This window comes from Thamnophis sirtalis, unplaced genomic scaffold, assembly GCF_051295495.1.
Source record: "Thamnophis sirtalis isolate CommonGarterSnake01/CBP01778 unplaced genomic scaffold, rThaSir2_p1.2 scaffold_2, whole genome shotgun sequence".
In the NCBI taxonomy this organism is placed as follows: Eukaryota; Metazoa; Chordata; class Lepidosauria; order Squamata; family Natricidae; genus Thamnophis; species Thamnophis sirtalis.
Genome location: NW_028261382.1, coordinates 7,484,011 through 7,511,510, shown reverse-complemented (window position 1 = coordinate 7,511,510; position 27,500 = coordinate 7,484,011). Strand labels below are relative to the sequence as shown.

Here is a 27,500-nt window from a genome sequence, read left to right as displayed (position 1 = left end):
ACCCTAACCCTAACCCTAACCCTAAACCTAACCCTAAACCTAACCCTAAACCTAACCCTAACCCTAACCCTAACCCTAACCCTAAACCTAAACCTAACCCTAAAACAAACCCCTAAACCTAATCCTAACCCTTACCTTAACTGAAGTCGGCTTTCTGCCGCGGCGCCGTTTTAAAGCGCCCTTCTGTTGCCACATTGTTGTCGCGGCGGTGATGACGCACGGTGATGACGTCGCGGCTTTAGCGCCGCGATTTTACCACCGCAATTTGACTAGCGCGGTTTTGTCGTGCCACGACATTTTTGCATGTCACGCAAGACAGCAAACACAAGGAAATACTGTTTTCTTTTCTTTTAGTTAAATAGCTTAGCGTTACCCCATTAGCTTTTCAAAAGTCCCTTCCCTCTTCTTCAGATCTGGGCTGGGCTGCCTAGCAATGCCCCTCAACGTCAATATTTCTCCTTCATCGGAGAGGCAATTTCACGAAGTTCCTTCTTGAGCGGTAACATCTACGCTTCGGACAAGCTGAGAATTCAATCCCGTTTAAATCCACGCTCCTGGGGATGCGCCCTGTTCTTGCAGGTAGAAGTGCAGGGCGCCCCATCTGTGTTTTTTTCTGAACAGCCTCTGATCGGCTCAAGTGGCAGATCTTGATGCTGCTAAGGAATGAAATGGCTGTTGAAAGGAAGCTCACTGGAAATAACTTGTCATCTCACCACTGATGAAAACAAACTTAAGGAGCCAAAACTGCTCTTGTGGACCGGATGCTGTGCTTGCTGTTTGTAACGCATTTTTAACCCGTGTCGTACCATTAAATGAATTGTTCAGAGACATTAAGCCGAGAACAGTATGTAAAGATCTCATCGCTGGATAATACATTCAATTATCAAAGAGTAGCTTTCTGCGGTGTGTCCTGCGGCCCTTTCATAAGCTGTGCTTCTGAAAGTCCGTAAAGCTAAAGTAATTATTGCATTCGCATATCAGATCTCTCTCCGCTGTTATAACTTGGATGCCCATCCAGTTGAAGGGTAGACAGGAGAACTTAGCCACTCTTAGAAATTAGATTTGACCACTGGTAGTCATGCTGGTGCGCTTATGCACGCCCCCTTTACGGACCTCTTAGGAAAAGGGTGAGGTCAGAGGTGGGTTCCTACCAGTTCGCACCTATTCGGTAGAACCGGTTCGTCAAATCTACCGAACCGGTTAGAAGAGGTTCCACCAGTGGACCCGGAAAGCAGGCCACACCTACAGAAGAGGTTCCAAAAAATTTTGAAACCCACCACTGGTCCTTGGATATGATTACTCTACACTATCATGCTCCTATTTATAAAACTCAGTGCCTCTGTGAAAGGCAAGGATGACTACTGCGTTTGTGGTGCAATCAGAACATTGCGTGTGTTGAAGTTGTTCTAACGCAAACCAAAGATGCCTTTTAAAAAACAAGTTTACATCCTATTCTTATGCATGCCAGTGCTGTGTGTGAGGTCATTTAAGGTGGTTCTGACAAGTGTCATCGGCATCTTCATATCCAGTTCGGTAGATTTGATGAACCGGTTCTACTGAATAGGTGCGAACTGGTAGGAACCCACCTCTGATGAAGACCCACTGGAACAAGGCTCTCCGGCTCTTTGCCACCAGCGGCTCTTCCCTCCAGCCTTCGCCCAAAGCTCCGCACCAGGAGGCCGAAGCAGACCCCAAGATAAAGCAGACATAAAGTGAGATTTGGACATTAAGTGTGAAACCTACTGGGTCAGGCTGGACAGCCTCTTAGAGCGCCTTTACTTCTATATTAAAAGCCACATAGACAGAGTTGGAGCTTGCAAAAGAAACAGGAAGCCAGTGCCTAACCACAAGTTGTCTATGTCGAAAGCCTATGTCAAAAGTCCAAGGTTCAATTAAAGTTCGTTAACGACACGTACTCCATAAACAAAAGGAGAAGTAAGACCCCATCTCCTTATAAGGCTTTCTCCTCAAGGTAACCACTAAGAAATGTGTTAAGTATTTCCACGTTGCAATGCTTTTGAGAATGTATAAAGAACGCCTGCTTCGATAATGAAGGTTGTTCAGAACTTGTGCTAGCTTTCTGAACCTGGCTGCCAAATAAACTTTTCCTGTATCCTGAGAAGTCTAAAGCTTGTCATTTTCTGCAACAAAGTCAGAATTTCTGCCCCCCTCCAACCTGCACAAAAAGACCCCGAAGGGGGAGATTCTCTGCAGCAACACAAGCCTTCATTACACGTATCCGGCCCAAGGGCCATAGTTTAAGGACCCCTGATTTAGTGCAATATAAAAAAATGCAAATAATTTTTCTGTGGACCACCAAAATTTTCCCACGGACCCCCAGTTAGGGACCGCTGGACTAGAAGGCCTCCAAGATGACTTTCCAACTCTGTTATTCTGTTCTATTCTATCTCAAGCTGCATTGATTTATTCCTTCATTTATTTCTTTATTCCACAGGTTCGAACTAACCGTCTCCTTCAGATGGGAAGAAAAGATGGAGGAAGAGAGGGGAAGGAGGATCATTCTTCTTTGCTTCGGAACCGAAGGAGACAAATCAAATCCTCCTTTTCTTTTCTGATACTAGCTGGGGTTTTTTTTAGAGGGGGAAGGGAATCAGGGGGGAGAATTGTACAGAAAGCCAGGATGCTAAACAATCTCTCTACAAACTCCCCAGGTGGGCCTGAAGCTGTTCAGCTTTCCACTTGCCTTTCTAGCAGCTGCACCCCAAACCATGGAAACCCCCCGCTATGCCAGGAAAGGGTGATTAAAGGCAGATTGTGTGTAGAAGTTGTGTGTGTGTGCGCGCGCGGAGCCTGCCAACGAAGCTGGGGAAGAAGCAGGAGTAGGAGAAGAAAAACCGAAATGTCAAAATTCTTGCATGCAAAGAAGGCACAGGGCGGAGGAGGGAAAGAGATAGAGGCGGTCCGGGGACTTGGCTCAACAGTATAAATTGAGCAGACTTTGGGTGGCAAGGAGGAGCGCTTCGCTATCGAGCATCTGTTAGGGTGGCAAAGGCTGAAATGGACTCCTATTTTTAGCTTCCTTGCAGATCTCCATAGCACAACAACAAACTATTTATATATCTTTATGCTTCGCTAGTAAGGCCCCACTTGGAATACTGCATCCGACTCTGTTATTCTGTATTCTGAATACTACCAGGGTTTTTTTTTTTATTGAAAATTTTTAGGAAAAAAAACTTTTGCAAATGTTTACCTCCCACCCCCTGGCCCTCCCCACCCAACCTCCCCCCAACCTCCCCCCCCCCCCCCCCGACTTCCCAGAACCAATACAGGGTATAAATCTTTAACAAAGATGTTCTAAAATAAACTTAAAGAAAGTTAGTATCATCTTTCATTTGAGCTTTAACTCCTCTTAGCTAGGCTAAGTCTAAACAGATTATATCATTCCTTGTTTCTTCAGTCATAAACTATCTGGAATTTCTTAGTCCCATATTTATTTTGAATATAGTCTTATTTATTTATTTATTAGACTTATATACTGTTTCATAGGGCTTTTGGCCCTCTCTAAGCGGTTTACAAATTTTTTAGCAAATTGAGTCAGCAACTTGCCCCCACAATCTACCGCCCTATGAAGCGGTATATAAGTCTAACTGCTAATAGAATAGAATAGAACAAAACAGAACAGAACAGAACAGAATAGAGTACAGTACAGTACAGTACAGTACAGTACAGTCAAATAGAGTAGAGTAGAGTAGAGTAGAGTAGAGTAGAATAGAATAGAATAGAATAATAACTTTATTGTGACTTTAAACTTACACTAATTGGGCTACATTAAAATGAAATTTCATTGCATATAGCTCTCAAAGGGTCACCTCCTCCAATATACACTACATAAATAAATATTTGCTCTTCTCCTAAAGCATCCCTCCAAATATATGTTGAGTGCCACATTGGAGGATCAAATCTTGAACACAAAGCAGAGGCCCTCAAATTAAGGTCAGTATTGCCAAATAAAGCAGGGGGGGAGTAAGAATAGAACCACCGAAGAGGATCGAAAACGCTGGATGCTCAGAACCTGCACAGGTCATTTTGATCTCCAATATATTAAAGTTGTACAAAAGTGATTTCAAACGAGAAAGGAAAAGGTGATAAAGATGAAGCAACTCTTGAACAGTGAAAACAACAAATGTATTTATCTATATATGTGTTGTTAAGATGAACAAAAACAATTTAAGTGCCATATTGGGATGAACAAAAACATTTAAGTGCTGTGTTGCCCGAACTTTGGTGAATTAAAGAGTCCCGTGAAGGATGCCTCAATCTTCAATCTTGTTGAATCTTCAATCTTGTTGAATCTTCAATCTTGTTGAATGGAGAGGAATCCATATAATTTCTGAAAGTAGATGAAATTTAACTGTGCTTGGCTGAGATCTTGAAGCCATTTCCTAAGAGGTGCTCATCCAGTATCAGGAGGAATATTACGTGTCCCTGAAATGGAATTATATTCTTAATATTTTGTCAGTGAAATAATAAGCGTTGTTCAACTTTTTCTAATAGTATTCCTTCCGAATTTATCAGTGGTAAAATTAATGGGTTGTTTGCTAACGGCCATGCAATTGGTTTTTGAGGTGTTCAGCTTCAAGCCATATTTTTCAGATATTTCTTGGAATATACTTAGAATTAATAAATTAAAATGGCATTGTTCTCAAAGAGGTAAACGGAAGGCAGAGTTCAGTATCTCTGAGGGAAACAAAACCTTAGAAGTGAGTAACCAAAATGAGGCAAAGGATGGTTTTATCAGAGCAACCAAAAAAACACTTTTCTGATAAGGTATGATAGGATAGAATATAGAATAACAGAGTTGGAAGGGACCTTAAAGGTCTTCTAGTCCAACCCCCTGCTTAGGCAGGAAACCCTACACCACTCCAGACAAATGGATATCCAACATCTTCTTAAAAACTTCCAGTGTTGGAGCATTCACAACATCTGGAGGCAAGTTGTTCCATTGATTAATTGTTCTCACTGTCAGGAAATTTCTCCTTAGTTCTAGGTTGCTTCTCTCCTTGATTAGTTTCCACCCATTGCTTCTTGTTCTGCCTTCTGGTGCTTTGGGGAATAGCTTGACTCCCTCTTCTTTGTGGCAGCCCCTCAGGTATCGGAAGACTGCTATCATGTCACCCCCTAGTCCTTCTTTTCATTAAGAAGAATATTTCATTCATTATGATGAATATTACAGAGAGCAGAATAGTATTTGGCAATGTTCAAAGAGATGGAACAATAGATAAAAATAAAACGAATCTCTGATATTGATGGCAATATTTATCCAAAGACCACTTGCCACAATCCAAAGCAGAAAGGTACCCCATATAATTGTAGAGGCATAATTTTGGATTTTAACACCGTTGAAACATATTTTTTTAATGTTCTTAAGCAGATATCCATTGACCTATAAAGATGTCACATCACGGCACAATACATCCTAATGATGATGCTAACTTCCTGCTGAAAAGGAGCATTTAATGTTCATCCAGGAACGAAGTACATCAATTGCATCCAGCTTACAGTTCCGGTTATGAATAGTCCCCATTATGTTCTGAATTAGAACTTGGAAAAGGTCTCCTGAGCTGAACAACGTGTTTCTTTCTTATTTAAAAAATGGGAAATAATAAAAGCACGCATTTTCACCCCATCCTCTATCTGTTGGACCTGCTAAGTTTGAGAGAAAGGTTACCAGCTTTGGATTCCGCACCATCTTGACAGGAGAACCAAGAGTGGGAATTGTCATGAAACATCTACTATCCAGCAATCAAAAATATTCTCTTGCAATGTCTATTCACTAGGCTGGAATAATTATAGTCTTCCCTCTCCCGAGGCATTCTGGCCGCTCTACTTGAGAGCTTTGAAGAGCTATAGATCTGGAACATCTAATAGAAATTCTTCTCCCAACGTTCTTGGGAGGCCCCCAAATCACAGGCACCCCATAGTATGTCATAATTCAGGGCTGGATGACTTCCAGTGGATGGTTTTCCTGAAGACTTTACAAAATTGCTCTTAGCATTGGTCTACATTCTCTTTATCTGTAGGTGGCCTCTCTCAGAAGTTCAGGCTTGGACCTCTGGGTCTTCTCGCTTGGATCTCCTTGAAGCGCTATAGCTTTGCAGTTGTCCAATTCTACTTGAGTGTTGAGTTGAGTGAAGTTGTGATGTGGAAATTCAGTCTGAAGCTGATTCAACTGAACCTCCCCCAACTCAGCAGCCAAGAGGAAATCCCATTCTCTTGAGATAATCTGGCAGTTGATGAGGCCTTTTGCAAAGGGATTTTGCAAATAAAATCAAACACAATCCAGTGCCTGAAACTGAAGCATTCAATCAAACCGGTTTTCCTAAACCTATTCAAGTTGTTGAATCCAATCCAGACGTCGGTGTTAATCAAACGGACAATTCAAACTAAACGAAAGACCATGTGTGCAACCCTATTTGATAATCTCCATAAAACATGGACATCACTGACCCTTTGTCTAGCGCTGATGGTTTGTGAAAGGTCGGCACTTCAGCGGTTCGAATCCCTAGCACCACATAACGGAGTGAGCTCCCATTACTTGTCCCAGCTTCTGCCAACCTAGCAGTTCGAAAGCACGTAAAAAAAATGCAAGTAGAAGAATAGGAACCACCTTTGGTGGGAAGGTAACAGCCTTCCGTGCACCTTTGGCATTGAGTTCATGCCAGCCACATGACCACGGAGATGTCTTCGGACAGCACTGGCTCTTCAGCTTTGAAACGGAGATGAGCATCGCCCCCTAGAGTCAGGAACGACCAGCATATATGTGCGAGGAGAAACTTTACCTTTACTATTGTTTTGTGCATGGGTTGGGTTGGTGTTATTACTAGCAGTAAGATGACTAATTTGGAAGAGAATCCCCTTTAGGTGTTCTTAGCTGAGAAGTATGTCTGGGGAAGGAGGAAAGTCCGCAATTTGTTTTCACAGAAGAGAGTTTGCTCATTTCGATCACAAAAGTCCATTGTGGATTTAGAAAAGACGTAGCTCATTTATAGTGGCATTAGAAAAAAAAAAGAACTTTGTTAATTCATTCAGGAGCCTACACACAGACGGAAGAATTTGTTAACATTCAGGCGGAGCTCTTTGTTGTGAACAAGACCTCTAATTATTCCAATTGTATTGTACCAAATTCCAAAGATTCTTTGGCACGAAAGGCACCATTGGTGAATCTACTTTCATTTAAACTCATGCATATACACACACACATACGCACCCATAGACACACACACACACCATCCTACACACACGCGTAGACATTGCCTAGCTTTTGGATAATGACCTCATGAGATGCCTTCAAAAAGAGACATTTTCCTCCTGTCCCAATGTTTTGCATACAAAATTATTTGCGTCGATAAGTAAATGCGAATGCTTAGACCGAAGGAATGTAATGCCAGTAATTATTCTGTTCTAGTGGATTTATTTTTTTTATGGATAACAGCTGCCGCAACCATCTATTTCGGGAAAGTTTCTTCCCATAGTTCTGGAATGACCTTGTTGATCCGGAAGATGGGCACAATCGAACAAATGATGGGAACATTCCGTAATGTTCAACAGATGCTTATACAAGAGGTCCTTTGAAAGTAAAGGGTCCATTCAAGTCAACCCCAAATGTCCATTACTTTAGAGGCACAAGATGTCATTCTTAACTGGCTGCAGAGAAAGTGGGTGCTCGGAGTTCAGCTTTGCACTCCTGGAACAGTTCTTGCCCTCTCCTGCTCTCTCAGCGGTTCTGGGAATGATAAACCCAACAACATGTGGGAAAACTTAACCCAAACAATTTTTTTTTAAATGAAAAGGGTTTTTTTTAAAAAAAATTTGTTCTCTATATACAATTACAGCTATACATTCACATAGTTATTCTTTTTTTCCATTCATCATTCTTATACATCCCATTCCTTCCAAGGAAGGAAGGAAGGAACTTCCTATTAGCTTCCTTCAAGGAAACTCAATGGGGAAACTAGCAGAAAGTCAGAAGTTCACTATTAATATATTTGTATTTGTATTTGTATTTAAGTTTATTTATATGCCGCCCTTTTCCCTGGGGGATTCAGGGCGGCTTACAACTTAAAAAGGGGGGGGACACAAACTTTTAACATATAGAACAATACATCATTAAAACACAACATTCATACCATTCGGGCGGGTTGCAATCTTTAGCCCCAGGCCTGACGGGATAGCCATATTGGTGGCTTGCCCTGTGAGGATTGGTGGGAAAGGTCTTGGTGGTTCCTTGATTAGGCTGTTGTTTAGTGTTTAGTTATTTGTCTGAAATGGTAGTTCCTTGATTGATTTACTGATTAGTTTATCTAACAATCAACTTTAGGTAAAGGTAAATGTTCCTCTCCATGGTCATGTGGCCGGGATGACTAAATGCTGAAGATGCATGGAACGCTGTTACCTTCCCACCAAAGGAGGTCCCTATTTTTCTATTTGCATTTTTTACGTTCTTTCGAACTGCTAGGTTGGCAGAAGCTGGGACAAGTCACGGGAGCTCACGCCGTTACGCGGCGCTAGGGATTCAAACCACCGAATTGCCGACCTTTCTGATTGACAAGCTCAGTGTCTTAGCCCCTGAGCCACCACATCCCTTATAGTCAACTTTATCAAACAGTAAACATGAGGGACCAAACTCTTCTAGCACTGATGGCATTACCAAGTTGGGAATGAAACATCTGCAAGAAAAAAACAGCCCATCGCGGAGAGCACCAAGGACGCCACAATCCTCCTCTCCACAAACCCTTTCATCACTGATGATGTTATCTAGTTGGGTAGTGAAACATCTGCAAGAAAACCACCAAACTCAGGACCCCTCATTCAATGCCATTGGCAGCTTGATGCCAAGGCAAGGAAAACCTAATTTGATGATATCATATCTTTTGCATTTCACTTGTCCCAACTAGGCATATATCACAACAGTAACATCTAGTTCTGTCATGGACTCAGGCACGACATCAAAGTTTTCATCAAATTCATGTCATCCCATCCCTTTCAAGCATCACCTTCCATGTTCAAAGTTGATTTCTTTTCACCTAGAGGTTTGTTTTTTCCCCGTCTTTCTGGATCTTTTTTTTTTAAGGCTTAAGTACATTCTGCTATACAGGTTAAATTACAAAAATTCTCTTTTTGGCTGCAAAGCCCCCTGACCTACAGGGGGGGGGAAACCCTAACAACCCACCAATACCATTGCTTAGCAACCAATCCCTTAGCAACAAGGAGTACCTCTCTATAAAAAAAGATGCTACATAAAGAGTGATCAGTACCAACTCTTTTCTGATCTTTAAAAGGACAGCACCGTAAGCAAAGGTAGCCGGCGATAGATGCTAGAATAAGAAAGTGTGCGCAAAGGAGCAGGTAACTTTTACAACTTTTCTGGTTTATTGTGTGGTTTCCTTTTTTTTCTCCCCCTGTGCAGGAATGAAATGACAAAAATGATTCTGCAAAGATTTTGGGGGTGATTTGTAGACATCTTAATCTCGATCCTTATTTTTTTCTCTTCCTTTCTCTCGCATCCTTGTTCTTACTTGGGAAAATTTTTTTACCGTCTTTGGCTTCAGTTCTTTTTAGGTTAAAAGCGGCATCAAAAGTTGACTATAACTTTTCACTGTTTAGCATTGTGGGGCATCTGATGGCTTTTCCCAGAGGCAAACACCTTTCTCTTTTCCATTCTTTTATTTTTACCCTGCCTTTCTTTATGTGTGAAGGATAAAGAACTAGGGTTTCTTTCCCCCCCCCCCAACACCTTCTATGCATCTTCTTACAACGTAGATGAATTTCAGGTAATCCAAAGAGGGAGCCAAACAATAATGATGGTGACCGTAACAATAAAAGGAACCTCTAATACGATTACATGAAAAGATTTCCTGGAGAATCTTCTCCAGAACAACAAATGATTCTTCATTAACGATGCTAATGAAATCTTTACCTTGGAGAAATGTTCTTTTCAGACATTTTCCCTACTTGTCCAAAACTAAATGTTTTATGCTCTTCAGTGCATGGTCTTCTCCTCCGATACTGTAGTTCTCACATGTTCTTTATTGGTTTAGTTTGTCAAACATGCGAAAGATAACAGGTATAAATATAAACATAATGGGTCCGAATAAATGGGGACAGTAGGACAGTAGGAGTGTAGCCATGCCGGTGCGCTTATGCACGCCCCTTACAGACCTCTTAGAAATGGGGTGAGGTCAACAGTAGACAGTCTTAAAGTTTTGGGGGTTTGGGGAAGAAACCACAGAGCCAGGTAGAGCATTCCAGGCGTTGACTACTCTGTTGCTGAAATCATATTTTCTGCAATCAAGTTTGGAGCCGTTTACCTTGAGTTTCTATCTGTTGTGTGCTCATGTATTATTGGGGTTGAAGCCGAAGTAGCCCTTAACAGGTAGGACATTATAGTGGATAATTTTGTGTATTACCCTTAGGTTGAACCGAAGGTGCCGTAGCTCGAGGTTGTCCAAGCCCAAAGTTTCAAGCCTGGTGACAGACGGTTATTCTGTTGTGAGTCGAAGAGTGGAAGACTCTTCTCGTGAAATACCTCTGAACTCTCTCCATTGTATTAATATCCAATATACAGTGCAGATTCCAGGCAGACGAGAGCCGTATTCGAGAATTCTAGCTTTTCTAAAGGTAGCTCATAACCATAACAATGCCATTTGAACATCCATAATATAGGATATGAGGATTTGATGTTAATAGAGGATTTTACAAACAAGTAAATGAAATGCTAGGATGTGGTTATGGATTAAATCTTTGGCATAGTTAAGGATGAAGGATGTTTAAATAACTGTAGTCAACTAAAAGTGGAGGTATAATGATGTCAATATGGTAAACATTTGAGTTAAGATATTTGAATTAATATGAATTAATGGAAGAGATGCACCAAAACATGTTGTAACCAGCTGATATACTTTTTTATAATATATACCGGGGTTTCTTTCTTTTTTCTTTTTTCTTCTTTTGTTTTTCCTTTTTTTTTTCTCCCCTGCCTTGTTTTTTGTTCTTTTTTGACTTCTGTGTGTTTTGACTTTTTGATTTTTTTTCTTTTCCCACTGGTGTGGGCATGTGTTGTTTAAGTAACAAAATAATTTTTTTTTCCTTAAAAAAAAAGGATACTGGCTATGTAATAGTATAACATGTGATTGTATGTTATAAAAATGGAAAATAAAAAAAGTATATTTGAACATGAACAATGCCATTTAATTCCACCTGTTGCATTTGGTGATTTTACAACACCCAGCTTGCTTCCCTTCAGCTGATGCTGGTGTCCTGGGACTATGAGCCGAGGTGGCGCAGTGGTTAAATGCAGCACTGCAGGCTACTTCAGCTGACTGCAGTTCTGCAGTTCGGCTGTTCAAATCTCACCGGCTCAGGGTTGACTCAGCCTTCCATCCTTCCGAGGTGGGTAAAATGAGGACCCGGATTGTTGTTGGGGGCGATATGCTGACTCTGTAAACCGCTTAGAGAGGGCTGAAAGCCCTATGAAGCGGTATATAAGTCTAACTGCTATTGCTATGAGAAAGAGTAAGCGCCCCTTCTCTGCAAAGCCGAAAGAAAACTTTAGCTGTTATATTCAAGGGGCATTTACAAAACTGTCACACGCTTATTCATCTCCTAAGCCAATTATTATTGCACTGTAATGTCTATCTCAGCCAAATAATTAAGAAAGGGGTGTTTGGGGTGCATCTGACTGCCTGTTTGTTTTTTTTGGCTGCAACAGGCAAGCTAGACAACTTATCTGGATTTTTTTTTGTTTTGTTTTAAACTCGAGAAGACAAATAGGGAAGGCACCTCTTAGAAAGAAAGAAAGAAAAAGGCCAGTTTCTCATCCTCCCACGTTCCCCTCCCCAAAGAATTAGAGGAAGAGATTTGCCAGATGATGTTTCTCCTCTCATGAGAGCATGGGTGTTAGTGGTGTTTCCCTCCCCACCCCTAGGAAAATTTCAGTCCAGCTAACAGCCCCCAACCTTTTCTCCTTCAATAAGAGGTGAAAGAGCTAAAGTACCCCTTCATTTTGGGGAAGTCCTACTTCATAATGGCTTTGTGGTCTCTTTTGGAAAAGTGTCCAAACTGTTATTATTTCTGCTTCAGAGATTGGAGGGAGGAAGAGATGACTGGGAAAACGATATCTCAAGCTGGGAAGGCTGTAGGTTTCTCTCTTTTCTTCCTTCTCCGCTTTCGCCTTCTTTTCTTTGGAAAAGGTGTTATCTTCCTTCTCTTCTATTTCAACTGAACTGGGATTTTTTCTTTTTCTTGCATTTCCCCCACCCCCATCCCGAATGCCATCACTCTGCTTAACAACTAATTCCCACAACACCGTCAAATAATTTACTAAGACTGTATTACTGTTATTCTTCTCTTCCTTCCTAGTATCTATCTCCCCCAACTTATGGCTATAACCATGTTGCTTGTATCTTTCAATTTATATTGCTTTTATTTGTTTGCTAGTACAATTTGATAGCTTATTAGTAACCTTGACTATCACTAAGTGTTGTATCTTTTGATTCTTGAGGAATGTATTTTATTCTCCTTATGTACACTGAGAACATATGCACCAAAGACAAATTTCCTGTGTGTCCAATCACACTTGGCCAATAAAGAATTCTATTCTATTCTATTCTATTCTATTCTATTCCATTCCATTCCATTCTACTCCAATCCACTCCATTCTGCATTTCTATTCTATTCTATTCCGTCCCATTCCATCCCATCCTATTCTTATGATTCTTGATGAATGTATTTTATTTTTCTTTATGTACACTGAGAGCATATGCACCAAAGACAAATTCCTTGTGTGTCCAATCACACTTGGCCAATAAAGAATTCTATTCTATTCTATTCTATTCTATTCTAATTCTATTCTATTCTATTCTATTCTATTCCATCCCTACCCCCACCCCTACCCCTACCCCTACCCCTACCCCTATTATTCCTATTCCTATTCCTATTCCTATTCCTATTCCTATTCTACTCTACTTTACCCTATATTCTATTCTATTCTATTCTATTCCATCCCATCCCATCCCATCCCATCCTATTCTTATGATTCTTGATGAATGTATTTTATTTTTCTTTATGTACACTGAGAGCTTATGCGCCAAAGACAAATTCCTTGTGTGTCCAATCACACTTGGCCAATAAAGAATTCTATTCTATTCTATTCTATTCCATCCCATCCCATTCCATCCTATTCTTATGATTCTTGATGAATGTATTTTATTTTTCTTTATATACACTGAGAGCATCTGCACCAAAGACAAATTCCTTGTGTGTCCAATCACACTTGGCCAATAAAGAATTCTATTCTATTCTCTATACTATTCTATTCTATATATTCTATTCTATTCTATTGGCTTTGTTCCTTTCTTTTTCTGTTTTCTTCCTTCGTTTATATTCAGTGGCATTGGTTTTTTTATCTTCTTGGTTTTTAGAAGGGACTGTATAACCATTGGTCTGAAATGGTATGGGATTTCCTGCTTGAGCTAGGGGGCTGGACTAGAAGACCTCCAAGGTCCCTTCCAACTCTTTTATTGTGTTCTTCTGACTAAAAGTCTTCATAAAAATTACAGAGAGCCCCCAAAACTGCTGTCATCCAAACTCTTACCCATTTAGAGGGCTGCAAGCGTAAAAGTTAGATTACGCTTCCAGAATATAAATACAGATGGAGTCTGAATTTCTAATGTAGATTTCACTTTAATCTTGAGTCACAAATTTCTTTTGCACTATTTTCTGGGACTCACAAGGAACCAACTGGGCCATTTCAATCAAAGAATCCAACTCTTTGAAATGATTTCATTTTCGTCTGATCGGATCAAAACAAACCCACTCGCAGGAGAAGTAAATAATGGGGAAACTCCAGAAGCCTAGAACTTCAGCTATCATCCCCCCATGTAAAATGTCCATGGTCAGTGACTGACCTTCAGAACTAATAAAGGGTTTGGCCCTCGTTGTATCATTGTATACACACACCCATGCCCACAAACACACACACACCTCTCTCTCCATATCTCAATATTTAGGATTTCCCTTTTCCATCCTTCCTGAAGAAAAGGGACACTTGTGTCATCTCCTAGACATGTGATAGTCGAACCTCAATAAATTTTGGCAGGAAATGTAGAATAGAATAGAATATAGAATATAGAGAATAGAATAGACTAAATAGAATAGAATAGAATAGAATAGAATAGAATAGAATAGAATAGAATATAGAGAAGATAAGGGAAGGGAAGAGAAGAGTTGGAAGGGACCTTGGAGGTCTTCTAGTCCAACCCCCTGCTTAGGCAAGAAACCCTACACCACTTCAGACAAATGGTTATCCAACATCTTCTTAAAAACTTGGCGCATTCACAATTTCTGGAGGCAAGTTGTTCCACTGATTAATTGTTCTAATTTCTCCTTAGTTCTAAATTGCTTCTCTCCTTGATTAGTTTCCACCCATTGCTTCTTGTTCTGCCCTCAGGTGCTTTGGAGAATAGCTTGACTCCTCCTTCTTTGAGAGAATGCTTGAGCAGGGGGTTGGACTAGAAGACCTCCAAGGTCCCTTTTAACTCTTGTTATTCTGTTATCCTGATTTTTTTAGAACAAGTATACATGCATGTTTTCATTCAGACTTTCCCATGAGAGAAAAACCATCTTCTTAGCTGCAGCTCACCCTTCCACTTGTTGCATTTCTATTCGTTACATATTTTCAGGGTAAACTTTAATTTTATCTTCCTGTTTTTTTGTTCTTCTTCTTCTTTTATGGGGCAACCTAGAGTCTCACTTTATGGAGGACAGACCATTTCTGCAAAGGACAAGATGCAGATTTTTTTTTCCTTTTAAATATGTCCTGCCAATGATGTGGAGCCAACCTCAAAACTACAGTCAAAATAAAAATGAGATATTGTACCGCCTGTGTAAGTGAACTGCCTTCTCAATGACCATGTATGATGTACATTGGGTCTTCTATCTAATCTCCTGATGTTCGGCTTCCTGCTTATCAATCTCACTGTCTGCAGATTCAGACTCTGCTTCCTTCTTTATCAGTTTTGCTGTCCTCTGATTCACATTCAACTTTCTCCCTTCCAGTTTCATTGTCTTGAGGCTCAAACCCAACACCTCTTCAAGGAATTGAATAGAATAGAATAGAATAGAATAGAATAGAATAGAATAGAATTTTATTATTTGTATGCCGCCCTTCTCCGGGAGGACTCAGGGCAGCAAACAATTCAAGGGGGAAAAAGGGGGAACATAAAAAACAAAATACAAATAATAAAAGTAAACAACAGTCGCACAACCATACATGTCGAGAGGGGAGGGGAACTCATCACCCCCAGGCCTGTCGGCAAAGCCAGGTTTTGACGGCTTTTCGGAAGGCCTGGAGAGAGGTGAGGGTCCGAATCCCTGCGGGGAGTTCATTCCAGAGGGCCGGAGCTGCCACAGAGAAGGGTAATAGCCAGGTGGCATTGGCTGGTAGATGGCACCCGGAGGAGGCCAACCTTGTGAGATTGAATGGGTCTGTGGGAGGTAATTGGCAGCAGGCGGTCTCTCAAGTACCCAAGGAAAGGGTTAACCCTGGACATCTTTTTAAGTAGGTGACCACCTTCTATAAACATAGGATAGGTGACTATTTTATTTTATTTTATTTATTTTTATTCATTTGTCAAACAAGTACAAGATAGCAGATATAAGTAGGAACATGGACATGAACGAAGGAAATGGGTAAAAGTAATGGGGGCAGCAGGACAGGGACGGTGGGCACGCTGGTGCGCTTATGCATGCCCCCTTACAGACCTCTTAAGAATGGGGTGAGGCCCACGCTCGACAGTTTAAGGTTAAAGTTTTGTGGGGTTTGAGGATGTAACAACAGAGTCAGGTAGAGCATTCCAGGCGATGACCCCTCTGTTGCTGAAGTCGTATTTTCTGCCATCGAGTTTGGAGCAGTAGACCTTGAGTTTGTATCAATTGTTTGCCTATCAGTGGTGGGTTTCAAAAATTGTTCGAACCTACTCTGTGGGTGTGGCCTCCTTTGTGGGAGTGGCTACTCGAACCTACTCTGTGGGAGTGGCTTGCTGCCCATGTGACTGGATGGGAGTGGCTTCTCCCGAGCTGGGAGAAAATTTCTCCTTAGCTGTAGGTTGGCGCCAGTGGTGGGTTTCAAAAATTGTTTGAACCTATTCTGTGGGTGTGGCCTCCTTTGTGGGAGTGGCTTGCCGCCCATGTGACCCGATGGGTGTGGCTTGCCACCCATGTGACCGGATATGAAGATGCCGACGACACTTGTCAGAACCACCTTAAATTACCTCACACACAGCACTGGCATGCATAAGAATAGGATGTAAACTTGTTTTTTAAAAGGCATCTTTGGTTTGCGTTAAAACAACTTCAACACACGCAATGTTCTGATTGCACCACAAATGCAGTAGTCATCCTTACCTTTCACAGAGGCACTGAGCTTTATAAATATGAGCATGATAGTGTGGAATAATCATATCCAAGGACCAGTGGTGGGTTTCAAAAAAGTTTGGAGCCGCTTCTGTAGGCGTGGCCTGCTTTCCGGGTCCACTGGTGGAACCTCTTCTAACCGATTCGGTAGATTTGACGAACCAGTTCTACCAAATAGGTGCGAACAGGTAGGAACCCACCTCTGTTGCCCATGTGTTATTGAGGTTGAAGCTGAAGAAGTCGTTAACAGGTTAAGACGTTGGAGCTGACTATCATTAGGATCATAGACTCCTAGGGCTGGAAGGGTACCTTGGAGGTCTTCTAGTCCAGCCCCCCTGGATCTTATCAACATATAAGTTTCATCCTTAGGGCTAAGCCATGAAAGGCTCCCACCATCCTTGCCTTAAGGTTCAGCAAGTCAGATAAACTGGGTCTATATTGTAGCACCCCCACACAAACACATATACCCCCCCTTTTGATTATATCCTTCAATAATCTTCCATTAAGTCTATTGTTTCATCAGCTTTGATCGCAAACTTGCTTTCCATTCCTGAAAGTAATAGGAGATTATAGAGGATCCAATACCCCTCCATAGATTTATGCAATGATATGGGAATGTGATCAAGAAGGCTGTTCTTTTGCTTTCTTCTAACAGAAAAGGGGGATAATACGATGAAATTAAGAAATTAAGATTAAGTTACTACTGTTCCTTGCTCAACAGTAGTAACTGTGAGAGGGATCTTGGAGTGCTAGTGGACAACCTTTTAAATATGAGCCAGCCGTGTGCAGCAGCTGCCAAAAAAGCCAACACAGTTCTAGGTGGCATCAAGAGAGGGATAGAATCAAGATCACGTGAAGTGTTAATACCACTTTATAATGCCTTAGTAAGGCCACACTTGGAATACTGCATCCAGTTTTGGTCGCCACAACGTAGAAAAGATGTGGAGACTCTAGAAAGAGTGCAGAGAAGAGCAACAAAGAGGATTAGGGGACTGGAGGCTAAAACATATGAAGAACAGTTGCAGGAACTGGGTATGTCTAGTTTAAGGAACAGAAAGACTAGGGGAGACATGATAGCAGTGTTCCAATATCTCAGGGACTGCCACAAAGAAGAGGGCATCAAACTATTATCCAAGGCACCCGAGGGCAGAACAAGAAGCAATGGGTGGAAACTAATAATGGAGAGAAGCAACTTAGAACTGAGGAGACATTTCCTGACAGTCAGAACAATTAATCAGTGGAACAGAAGTTGCCTCCAGAAGTTGTGAATGCCCCAACACTGGAAGTCTTTAAGAAGATGTTGGATAGCCATTTGTCTGAAACGGTATTGGGTTTCCTGCCTAGGCAGGGGGTTGGACTAGAAGACCTCCAAGGTCCCTTCCAACTCTGCTATTGTATTGTAAGACGAACAGAAACCAGTCCCATGAGCAGGAAGAAATTCTGCATTTAAGCTGGCATTTTTCCATGCCTTCTTTTCCATCCAAATCACCCCAAAAATGAAGTCTGGGGGGCAAAAGCTGCAGAGAAGTGCCTTAGAATAACCCATCCTGTCTACTGTCTCCCTCCTCCAGAAGATGGACTTGGAAATAAGACTGTCTCAGAAACCCAAGGACATTTTTTTTCAGAACCCAGCCACAGATGTTCAAAGGAACCCCTTCTAAAAGAAGGAGTTGGGGCTTCAATTCACGGCAGACCTCCTTAATTCCTTTGGCTCTGGGGGACAATATTGGCACCGGCTCCCAGCTTCCTACCTTATGACGATCATCCAAGGTTAATGAGGGAGATAGGAGAACTCCATCGGCCTGGAGGTTTTTTTTTTTTTTTTTGTTCCAAGCAACCTGGGCCCTCCAAACCAAGGTCAGAAATGTTTTGGTTTGTAGGACCAGTGAATCTTCTCTACTCTTGTTTTGACGTCTCTGGTGTCGTCTAATCTGAGGCTCTGCCCTTGTTATAAAACAAGCCACATCGCGGAGCAGGATTCATTAAGTGGCGAGATCAAACCGGAGGGGAGACAGACTAACTTAGAGGTTTTTCTTTGCCTTTCTACCCGTAGCCGAACCGATCGACTTGGGGGACAGCAAAATGCTCCTGGAAATCCTGAATCCGATGCACTATAATATCTCCAAAGCGATAGCCGAAAGCATCCCGACGGTTGCGACTCTACCACTTCTGCTCTTGATGACGTTCCTTTTCCTCATCTGGACTTGCGAAGAAACATCTTCCATACCAGGTAGGTTTTTAAAAGAATGACAAGAGTTGGAAGGGACCTTGGGAGGGCTTCTAGTCCAACCCCACCAAGTTTCAAATTGTGGGCCCAGGGGGGAAAAAAATATTTTTCCATTTAAGGAAGAACAAAGGAAAGACTAGGGGGCGGCGTGACTCAGCCAAGCTATTTTATTATTATAATTTATTTATTTTGCCTTATGCATCACCCCCTTTCTAAAGTGAGGCACCTGTGAGGATTTCCTTTGCTCGGTGTTTTATTTTCTATTTGTTTTTTTAAAATTTTTTATCTAGCCACCCGTCTCACGAGCTGGGCGGCATCCAACCAATTAACATTTGGCTCAGGCGGCTGTTGGAATCCACTCCTTGTGTTTTACAAGCCATGATTTGTGGCATTTGCCAATCTTTAGAAAATACAGATTCCCCATTGCTACTCCACATTTATACTTCACCTTCGCCACCTCTGTAAAGTGTCCTTTATTGCTCTTAGACAACATTATAAGCATTAATAGGGTTGGTTAATTTGTGGCTGAGCATGGGGTGGTTTCATCCATTCCAGTTGATAAATCATATTTTTACGGTTTATTGTTTTTGTGGGAATCTGGTAAGAGTTGGTTTGTTCTGTAAACCCTAGTTAAAGACCTCATGGTCCAGGAACAGGGTCTACACACAGGACGTGATTAAAGTCTTATGTTTATTGATGATAAAATTCCTAATTGATCCTTCCTACCTTACTTCTCCCCTCCCTCCCTCCCTGCCTGCCTTCCTTTCCTCTATTTTTCTTTCCTTCCTTCCCTCTGTTTTTCTCACCCTTCTTTCTTCCCTCCCTCCCTCTCTCCCTCCCTCCTCCCTTCCTTCCTTTCTCCTTCATTGCTACCTTCCTTCCCTCTATTTTTCTCATCCTTCCTTCCTCCTTCCTCCTGCCTTCATTGCTACCTTCCTTCTTTCCTACTATTTTTCTCACCATTCCTCCTTCCATCCATCCATCCATCCTTCCTTCCTTCCTCCTTTGTTGCTACCTTCCTTCCCTCTGTTTTTCTCACCTTTCTTCTCCTTCCTTCCTTTCTCCTTTCCTTCCTCCTTTATTGCTATCTTTCTTCCCTCTATTTTTCTTACCCTTCCTTCCTCCTTCCTTCCTTCCTCCTTCCTCCTTTCCTTCTTCCTTTGTTGCTACCTTCCTTCCCTCTATTTTTCTTACCCTTCCTTCCTCCTTCCTTCCTTCCTTCCTTCCTCCTTCCTTCCTTCCTCCTTCCTCCTTTCCTTCTTCCTTTGTTGCTACCTTCCTTCTCTCTATTTTTCTCTCCCTTCCTTCCTTCCTCCTTCCTCCTTTCCTTCTTCCTTTGTTGCTACCTTCCTTCCCTCTATTTTTCTCTCCCTTCCTTCCTTCCTCCTTCCTTCCTTCCTTCCTTCCTCCATTGCTACCTTTGTTCCTTCCCTCTATTTTTCTCACCCTTCCTTCCTTCCTTCCTTCCTTCCTTCCTTCCTTCCTTCCTCCCCTTCCTCCCTTTCCTCCCTTTCCTCTATCCTTCCTTCCTCCTCCCTCCCTTCCTTTCTCTGCCTCCTATTATCTTTTAGGGCCTGGCTACTGTATGGGGCTCGGCCCACTTATTTCCCACGGGAGATTCCTCTGGATGGGAGTGGGCAGCGCCTGTAATTATTACAACAAGATGTACGGAGAGTTTATGAGAGTCTGGATCAATGGAGAAGAGACCCTCGTCATTAGCAAGTAAATCTTTGTTCTCTATCAATACGGGGTGGGGGGTGGGCAAAGGGGCAAAAAAGCCTGTGAGATCCTTCAGCTTAGGTCCTTAACTTGCTCACAACTGATTGAACTGGCTGTAGAATGAAAACCGCACTCTTCCTCCCTTAATTTCTCCACCTGCAACTTAACTGTTGGTTTTTCTTTTGCGTTGAGATGATGGCGCTGACATTTTTAAGCTTCTATCGCCCTCTAAAGGGGATTCACTTTTGTGGCTGCCTGCAGCTGTCCAAGCACAGATACCAAGAAGCCAATTTTCTAGCTCATCTGAGCACAGCAAAATAGCCTGCAGCTGTCCAAGCACAGATACCAAGAAGCCAATTTTCTAGCTCATCTGAGCACAGCAAAATAGTCAGATGTGTTACCACTTTCATTACCTTCTCCGTTGCCTACTCTGGGTGGACAATGAAAACCCAAGCCAGTTGGAGAAGGAAGCCGGGGGCAGGGATAGCCAGGAGACCCTTATTGGAAGGTAGATAACCTTGGACGGCCACAATGTGCCTTTTCAAGGTTGCCCTTGAAAAGCATTTTTTTTAATAAAAAAAAACTGGTTCTGAATTGGCTCTGGATAAACTTTAGTTTGCAATTTGAGGTTCCAGTTGTTGCATCTAAAGCCCTCTTCTTCTTCTTCCTCTTCTACTTCCCCTTCTTCCCCTTCTTCCCCTTCTTCCCCTTCTTCCCCTTCTTCCCCTTCTTCCCCTTCTTCTTCTTCTTTTTCTTCTTCTTCCTCTTCTTCTTTTTCTTCTTCTTCCTCTTCCACTTCTTCTTCCTCCTCTTCCTCCTCCTCTTCTTCTTTTTCTGCTTCTGCTTCCTCTTCTTCTTCCTCCTCTTCCTCCTCCTCTTCTTCTTCTGCTTCTTTTTCTTCTTCTTCCTTTTCCACCTCCTCATCTTCTTCTTCCTCTTCTTCTCTTCTTCTTTTTCTGCTTCTGCTTTCTCCTCTTCCTCTTCCTCTTCCTCCCTTCTTCTTCTTCTTTTTCTTCTTCTTCTTCTTCTTCTTCCTCCTCCACTTCCTCCTCCTCCTCCTCCTCCTCTTCTTCTCCTCCTCTTCTTCTTCTTCTGCTTCTTTTTGTTCTTCTGCTTCTTCTTCCTCCTCCTCCACTTACTCCTCCTCCTCCTCTTCTTCTTCTGCTTCTTTTTTTCTTCTTCTTCCTTTTCCACTTCCTCATCTTCTTCCTCCTCTTCTTCTCTTCTTCTTTTTCTGCTTCTGCTTCCTCCTCTTCCTCTTCCTTCTCCTCCCCTTCTTCTTCTTCTTCTTCCTCCTCCTCCTCCACTTACTCCTCCTCCTCCTCTTCTTCTTCTTTTTCTTCTGCTTCTTCTTCCTCCTCCTCCTCCACTTACTCCTCCTCCTCCTCTTCTTCTTCTTCTTCTTCTTCTTCTTCTTCTTCCACCATCTAGATCATCAAGCATGTTCCACGTCATGAAACACGGACACTACAGTTCTCGATTCGGCAGCAAACCTGGTTTGCAGTGCATTGGCATGCATGAAAACGGCATCATCTTTAATAATAATCCAAGGCTGTGGAAGGAGATCCGTCCATTTTTCACCAAGGGTAAATATATCGATTGGGGTCTTCCCACTCTGACTCTGCCTTCGGGTCTGTTTCTGAGCTGAGGTACAGAAGGAGAAGGAGAAAGAAGGACCCCTCAAAGACCCCTGTTTTCTTAATTTTGATTTAAAATGCCATTGCATAACGAGATTAGGGATGAAAAGATGTCCTTTTGCCTAACCAAGGAAGCAATGTATGGTGTCTCACGGAGTGTCAGTTAAGCCCTCCAAGCAGCAAATGTATATTTCTACAAATAGAAAGGCAGAGAAATTGGAAAGAAAAAAAACCATAGAAATTTTAAGATTAAGAAAAAGAAAGAAAACCAGGTAAATGGGTGGAGAGAAGAGAATATGAGAGAAGTGGAGTTCCTGAGAGACTTAAGAGAAAATGATTGAAAGGAGGAGGGGAAAAAAGGGTTTACTAGTAGAGTAGAATGAAATTTGGTAAATACAGCCAATGGCATACATTCAATATGATGGGAGGGAAATAGAATAATAGTACTTACTTGTGGAAAATTAATAAAATGAAATGTTTACTGTATAAAATTAAATTTGTTGGACGTATGTTATTAAGAGTAAAACAGAGTAATAGATGGAAATGATATGTTCAATTTGATTAATTCAGAGAGGCAAACAATGATATTGTTTATGTATTAAGAAGAAATTAAAACAAAGCGGAGGAATACGGAATGAAAAGAAGGCGACTGAAATGGAAAATGAAAATACGATGTAAAAATGAACTATGCATAAAAGGAAATGTCAAGAAAATGTCAAGAAAAATGTTTATAAAAGAAGTCAAAATATGTAACAAAAAATGCAAAAAAAACTTTGTTTCCCAAAAAAAGGTAGAGAGAGAGAAAAATAATCAAGACATTTGTAAAATTTCAGCTCTTTCTGGACCGGGTCTTGTGAGGATGATAGCCATCTGTGTCAAATCAACAATTGCACACCTGGATCTCTTGAACGAAGAGACAACCGAGTTGGAACATGTCAACGCTCTGAACCTTATGAGGCGCATCATGCTTGACACATCAAACAAGCTTTTTCTCGGCATCCCTCTTGATGGTAAAACCATGTTTCCTCGAAAATAAGACAGGGTCTTGTTTACTTTTGACCCCCGAAATAAGCACTTGGCCTTATTTTGGGGGAGGTCCAGTGGTGGGTTTCAAAATGTTTTAGAACCTCTTCTGTAGGTGTGGCCTGCTTTGTGGGAGTGGCTTGCTGACCATGTGACCGGGTGGGAGTGGCTTGCCAGGCATGTGACTGGGTGGACATGGTCAACTTGTAAAATGTGGTGAAACTCACTTAGCGCTCTTGCTTAGCAACCAAAATGTTGCCTCAGAAACTCTGGCAGTTGAAGCACGCAAGTATTAAAGCTATCAAGTTACAAGACCCTTGTACTCTTAACCCTTTAGAAAAAAAACCCAGGGGTGTTCAAAATTGACAGCTTTAAGACTTGTGGACTTCAACTCCCAGAATTCCTCCTCCAGTCATGTTGGCTCAGGAACTCTGGCATTGAAGCCTGCAAGTCTTAAAGTTGTCAAGTTACAAGACCCTTGCACCCTAACCCTTTAGGAAAAAAAAAACCCAGGGGTGTTCAAACTTGACAGCTTTAAGACTTGTGGACTTCAACTCCCAGAATTCCTCCTCTTGCTCTTCATCTTGATGATGGGCAGATGGACGGAAGGAGGGAGCTGGAACTGGTTCTAAACGGCACTGTAGATTTGTGGAACCTTTTCTATAGAAGAGGTTAGAACTGGCAGGAACTCATCCCTGAGGAGGTCTTATTATTTTTGAGGTGCAGGAGGCAGTGAGCGTGGTCACCTCATGGCTGCTGCTGTGTTGCAATATTTTTAGGGAGAGCTTATTATCCAGGGAGGGCTTATTATCCAGGGAGGGCTTATTATCTGGGGAGGGCTTATTATCCAGGGAGGGCTTATTTGTGGGCAAACAGGGTACACATGTAATATTTTCTCACAGGGTCTTCTGAAGTGAATGTGAATGCTTCTTTAACCAAAACTGCAGAAGACAAAGGCAGCAGAACATTCATTGAGCAGGCAATGAATATAGGATGCTTGTTGGGAGGATTTTAAAAAAATGGATGGGAGGAGGAATAAAAGGAATCCTCTTTTAGGATGTATGGATGGGGGTTGCTCCTGAGATAGCTTCTGGCCTCCAAGAGACTTCTCTGGTGTTGAGTGATGTGGCTCCAGCAGCCAGCAGAGCTAACAGGACAGTGAAGGGGTTATGGAGGAGCATGGGACAGTCCTGGAGGCTGGGGAAGGCTCGGACGAGGGCTCTGCATTGGAGGCAGAGACGTGGCCAACGCCATCTGGCAGTGATCAGGTCCCTGCGGAGCTAGACAGCAGTGAGGCAGAGGAACAGCTGGAGCCTGTTCCCAGTGTGCGCATGCGCAGAGCTGACAGAAGAAAAGAACAACTCAGAAATCAGGGTCAATTTGGGAGGTGATTGGCCCCTCCCATAGGACATAAAAGAGGAGTGAAAGGGGAGTGGGCTTTTGCAGGAAACAATTCAGTCAGTCGGTCGTTAGATTCGTTTCAGGAGTGTGAAGATCTGTCCGTGAATTTGAGAGACTCTGTGCCCAGCCTTTCCTTGCACAGCACCTCATTTAGGGTTTACAGTGTGCTTCTGTCTCCGCACTGTTGTCGCCCTGTTGATGACGTCAGCGACGCGGTTTAATCGGACGTGGTTTAGTCGAGCGCGGTTTTGTGGTGGAACCCGAGGCCCATCCTTACAGACTTGACCAAATACAGCCCATAGCATTACTATCCCTTTTCAAACTTTGGACTTATAATCTGGACTCAGAATTATCTTGTTCTTGTCCTTTCAGAACATGCCATTGTGCTCAAAATCCAGAACTACTTTGATGCTTGGCAAGCTCTTCTCCTGAAACCTAACATTTTCTTCAAGTTCTCCTGGTTTTACAAGAAGTACGAGACATCTGCGTAAGTAGCACGTATGCCTTTGAGGATCAGGCTGCCTATAAATCAAAGGTCACAGGTGGGACTCAGACGGTTTGGACCGGTTCAGGCAAACTAGTTGTTAAAATTCTGCCAAGTTTGCCGAAAAGGGTAATCCCACCACTGTCTGGCTCCACCTCTACCCATTTTTGGCCCATTTTCCAGCTGTTTTGTGGCCATTTGGGGTCTGTTTTTTGTCCATTTTTCATCCAGTCAGAATTGCTGAATCCCACCTCTGCCTTGGAGGCAAGTGACCGGGAGGCGGAGCTGGGTGTGATGAGTGATGTTGTTGGCCACACCCACCCAGTCACATGACCACCTGGCCACGCCAACCCAGCCATCTCCTCCGCCATCACAAATTGATGAAGTTTCTTGGATGAGAAACGAAACATTTTGTTCTTCTTCCTCCAGGGGGAAAAAAAATAAACCAGCCCTGTTGCGTTTGGAAGGAAAAAGCAGCTTTGCAACAACTCTGCTAGAACCAATTTCATTCCGTTTCTTATGTTCACAACAATTATTTCTGTTGTGGCCTTTCGGCCGCGTCGGCCCCTCCAGCATCCGAATCAGAGGAGGAGGCAGTATGGCAGTCAGGATCAGCATCAGGGCAAGGGGAGAGCTTCGAGGGGGAAGAGAGAATGGAGCTGTCAGGGAGAAAGAGGAGAGCAGTGGAAATCTATGGGCTGGTCCTTGGGACACAGAGAGAGAGAGAGACAGAGAGACAGAGGGAACAGACCCTGGGCCATCCATCAGCCCTCAGATGGAGAGTCAACAGTCCCCAGGTCTGGAGGTGGTTGATGAGGAAGGGGAGGAACAGCTGCCTGATGCACGAATGCATAGAAGACAGAGGAGAGGAGAGCAGTGGAAATCTAAGGGCTGGTCTTTGGGACAGAGAGAGAGAGACAGAGACAGAGACAGAGACAGCGAGGTGCAGACTCTGGGCTGTCCGTCAGCCCTCAGATGGAGAGTCAACAGCCTCCAGGTCTGGAGGTGGTTGATGAGGAAGGGGAGGAACAGCTGCCTGACGCATGAATGCATAGAAGACAGAGGAGAGGAGAGCAGTGGAAATCTATGGGCTGGTTCTTGGGACAGAGAGAGAGACAGAGAGAGAGAGAGACGCAGAGACAGAGAGGTGCAGACCCTGGGCTGTCCGTCAGCCCTCAGATGGAGAGTCAACAGCCTCCAGGTCTGGAAGAGGAGGAACGGCTGGGTCCAGTGCCTGACGCATGGATGTGCAGAAGGCAGAGGAGAGGAGAGCAGTGGAAATCTATGGGCCAGTCCTTGGGATGGAAGAGCCACTGCTGCTAGCAAAGCCCCACCCTAGCTCTGGGGATCAAAGGCAAGGGACGGAGATGAATAGATGTAGCAGATAACTATTCATCTTCCAGCCGGATAGATTTGTTAGCCTGTGAGGGAAACTTTTTGCCGGGACTGCCGGCATTTGTAAATAATTAAATTCCCTTCAGAGGTTTTGAGAACTGGGTCAGAACAATTTCATATCATCCTGTTTCCAAACGACATTTAGTGTTGAACCGAAAGGATTTCTCCTTTTTTTTTTTCAGGAAAGACCTGAAAGAAAGCATCGAGACCTTAATTGAGCAGAAACGACAGAAGCTCTTCGCCGCCGATAACCTGGAGGAACACATGGATTTTGCGTCCGAGCTGATTTTTGCCCAGGTAATCTGGATACCATTTTTTTTTCCTTTCCAACACTGGGGAAACAATAACAGAAATCTGGAGGGAAGTTGATCTTTTATCAACTTTTTATATGAGGCCTAAAGTATCCACAGGTAGTCCTTGGCTTATGACTGGTTGCTTAGCAACCGCTTGTCGTTCTGACAGACCTGCCTGAGGGGTTGCTTAGCAACCTGGATTTGAAGTTCCAAGGGTCAGCCCCGCCCACCCCAAGGTCATGTGACCACGCTTCGGGCATCCGGCAACCTAACTGCATTTACAGTGGTTCGTTTGCAATGTCCTGCAGTCATGTGACTGATTTTTATGACACTTTTTTGGCCAAATACTGACATGTACCCCTGGCTTTCAGCAAAACCACACACATGGCCAGCCATCGGTTCACGTCACGATTGCAGATTCACTTAAGGAATGTGGTGAATCACTTAACAACCGCTGCCAGAAAGGTCGTAATGTTCAGTTTGGCAACCATTGTGAGTTATGGCTGTTGATGGGCAGGCTCTGTTCCTGCTGTAACTTGAGGACTAGCCTCTTTTCAGTACCGTATATTGCCCTCAAAGATTAAGTGGAACAATTTCATGAGATCTGCTACCTGATCCTTTTAACTGGAGGTACCATCATTGAATCTGAGACTGTTAATCTGAGACTGCCTATGGCCGGGGGGGGGGGGCACTTTAAGACCTGTGGACCAACTCCCAGAATTCCCCAGCCAGCCATGTTGGCTGGGGAATTCTGGGAGTTGAAGTCCGCAAGACTTGGCCAAGGTTGGACATCTCTGGCCTATTGTTTCCATTGCAAGGCAAATTGCGCTTCTGGGGTTCGGCTTTCCAGTATTGTGATGCCGCATTGCGCTGATGGGAGTCCAGTGTAG

At 42.9% G+C, this 27,500-nt stretch overlaps 1 protein-coding gene across 1 annotated transcript in view; it reads left to right on the top strand.

The window, feature by feature from the left end:
• Nucleotides 1–9,270: 9,270 nt before the first annotated feature.
• Nucleotides 9,271–27,500, top strand: part of CYP19A1 (cytochrome P450 family 19 subfamily A member 1) — a 24,184-nt gene continuing 5,954 nt past the window's right edge. Inside the window, exons 1-7 of the mRNA XM_087703631.1 lie at nt 9,271–9,366; nt 18,485–18,661; nt 20,230–20,380; nt 21,809–21,963; nt 22,848–23,024; nt 24,811–24,925; nt 26,500–26,614. Of these exons, the coding sequence (XP_087559757.1) occupies nt 18,514–18,661; nt 20,230–20,380; nt 21,809–21,963; nt 22,848–23,024; nt 24,811–24,925; nt 26,500–26,614 (861 nt within the window). The 5' untranslated portion in view covers nt 9,271–9,366; nt 18,485–18,513. The remainder of the gene's footprint in view (nt 9,367–18,484; nt 18,662–20,229; nt 20,381–21,808; nt 21,964–22,847; nt 23,025–24,810; nt 24,926–26,499; nt 26,615–27,500) is intronic.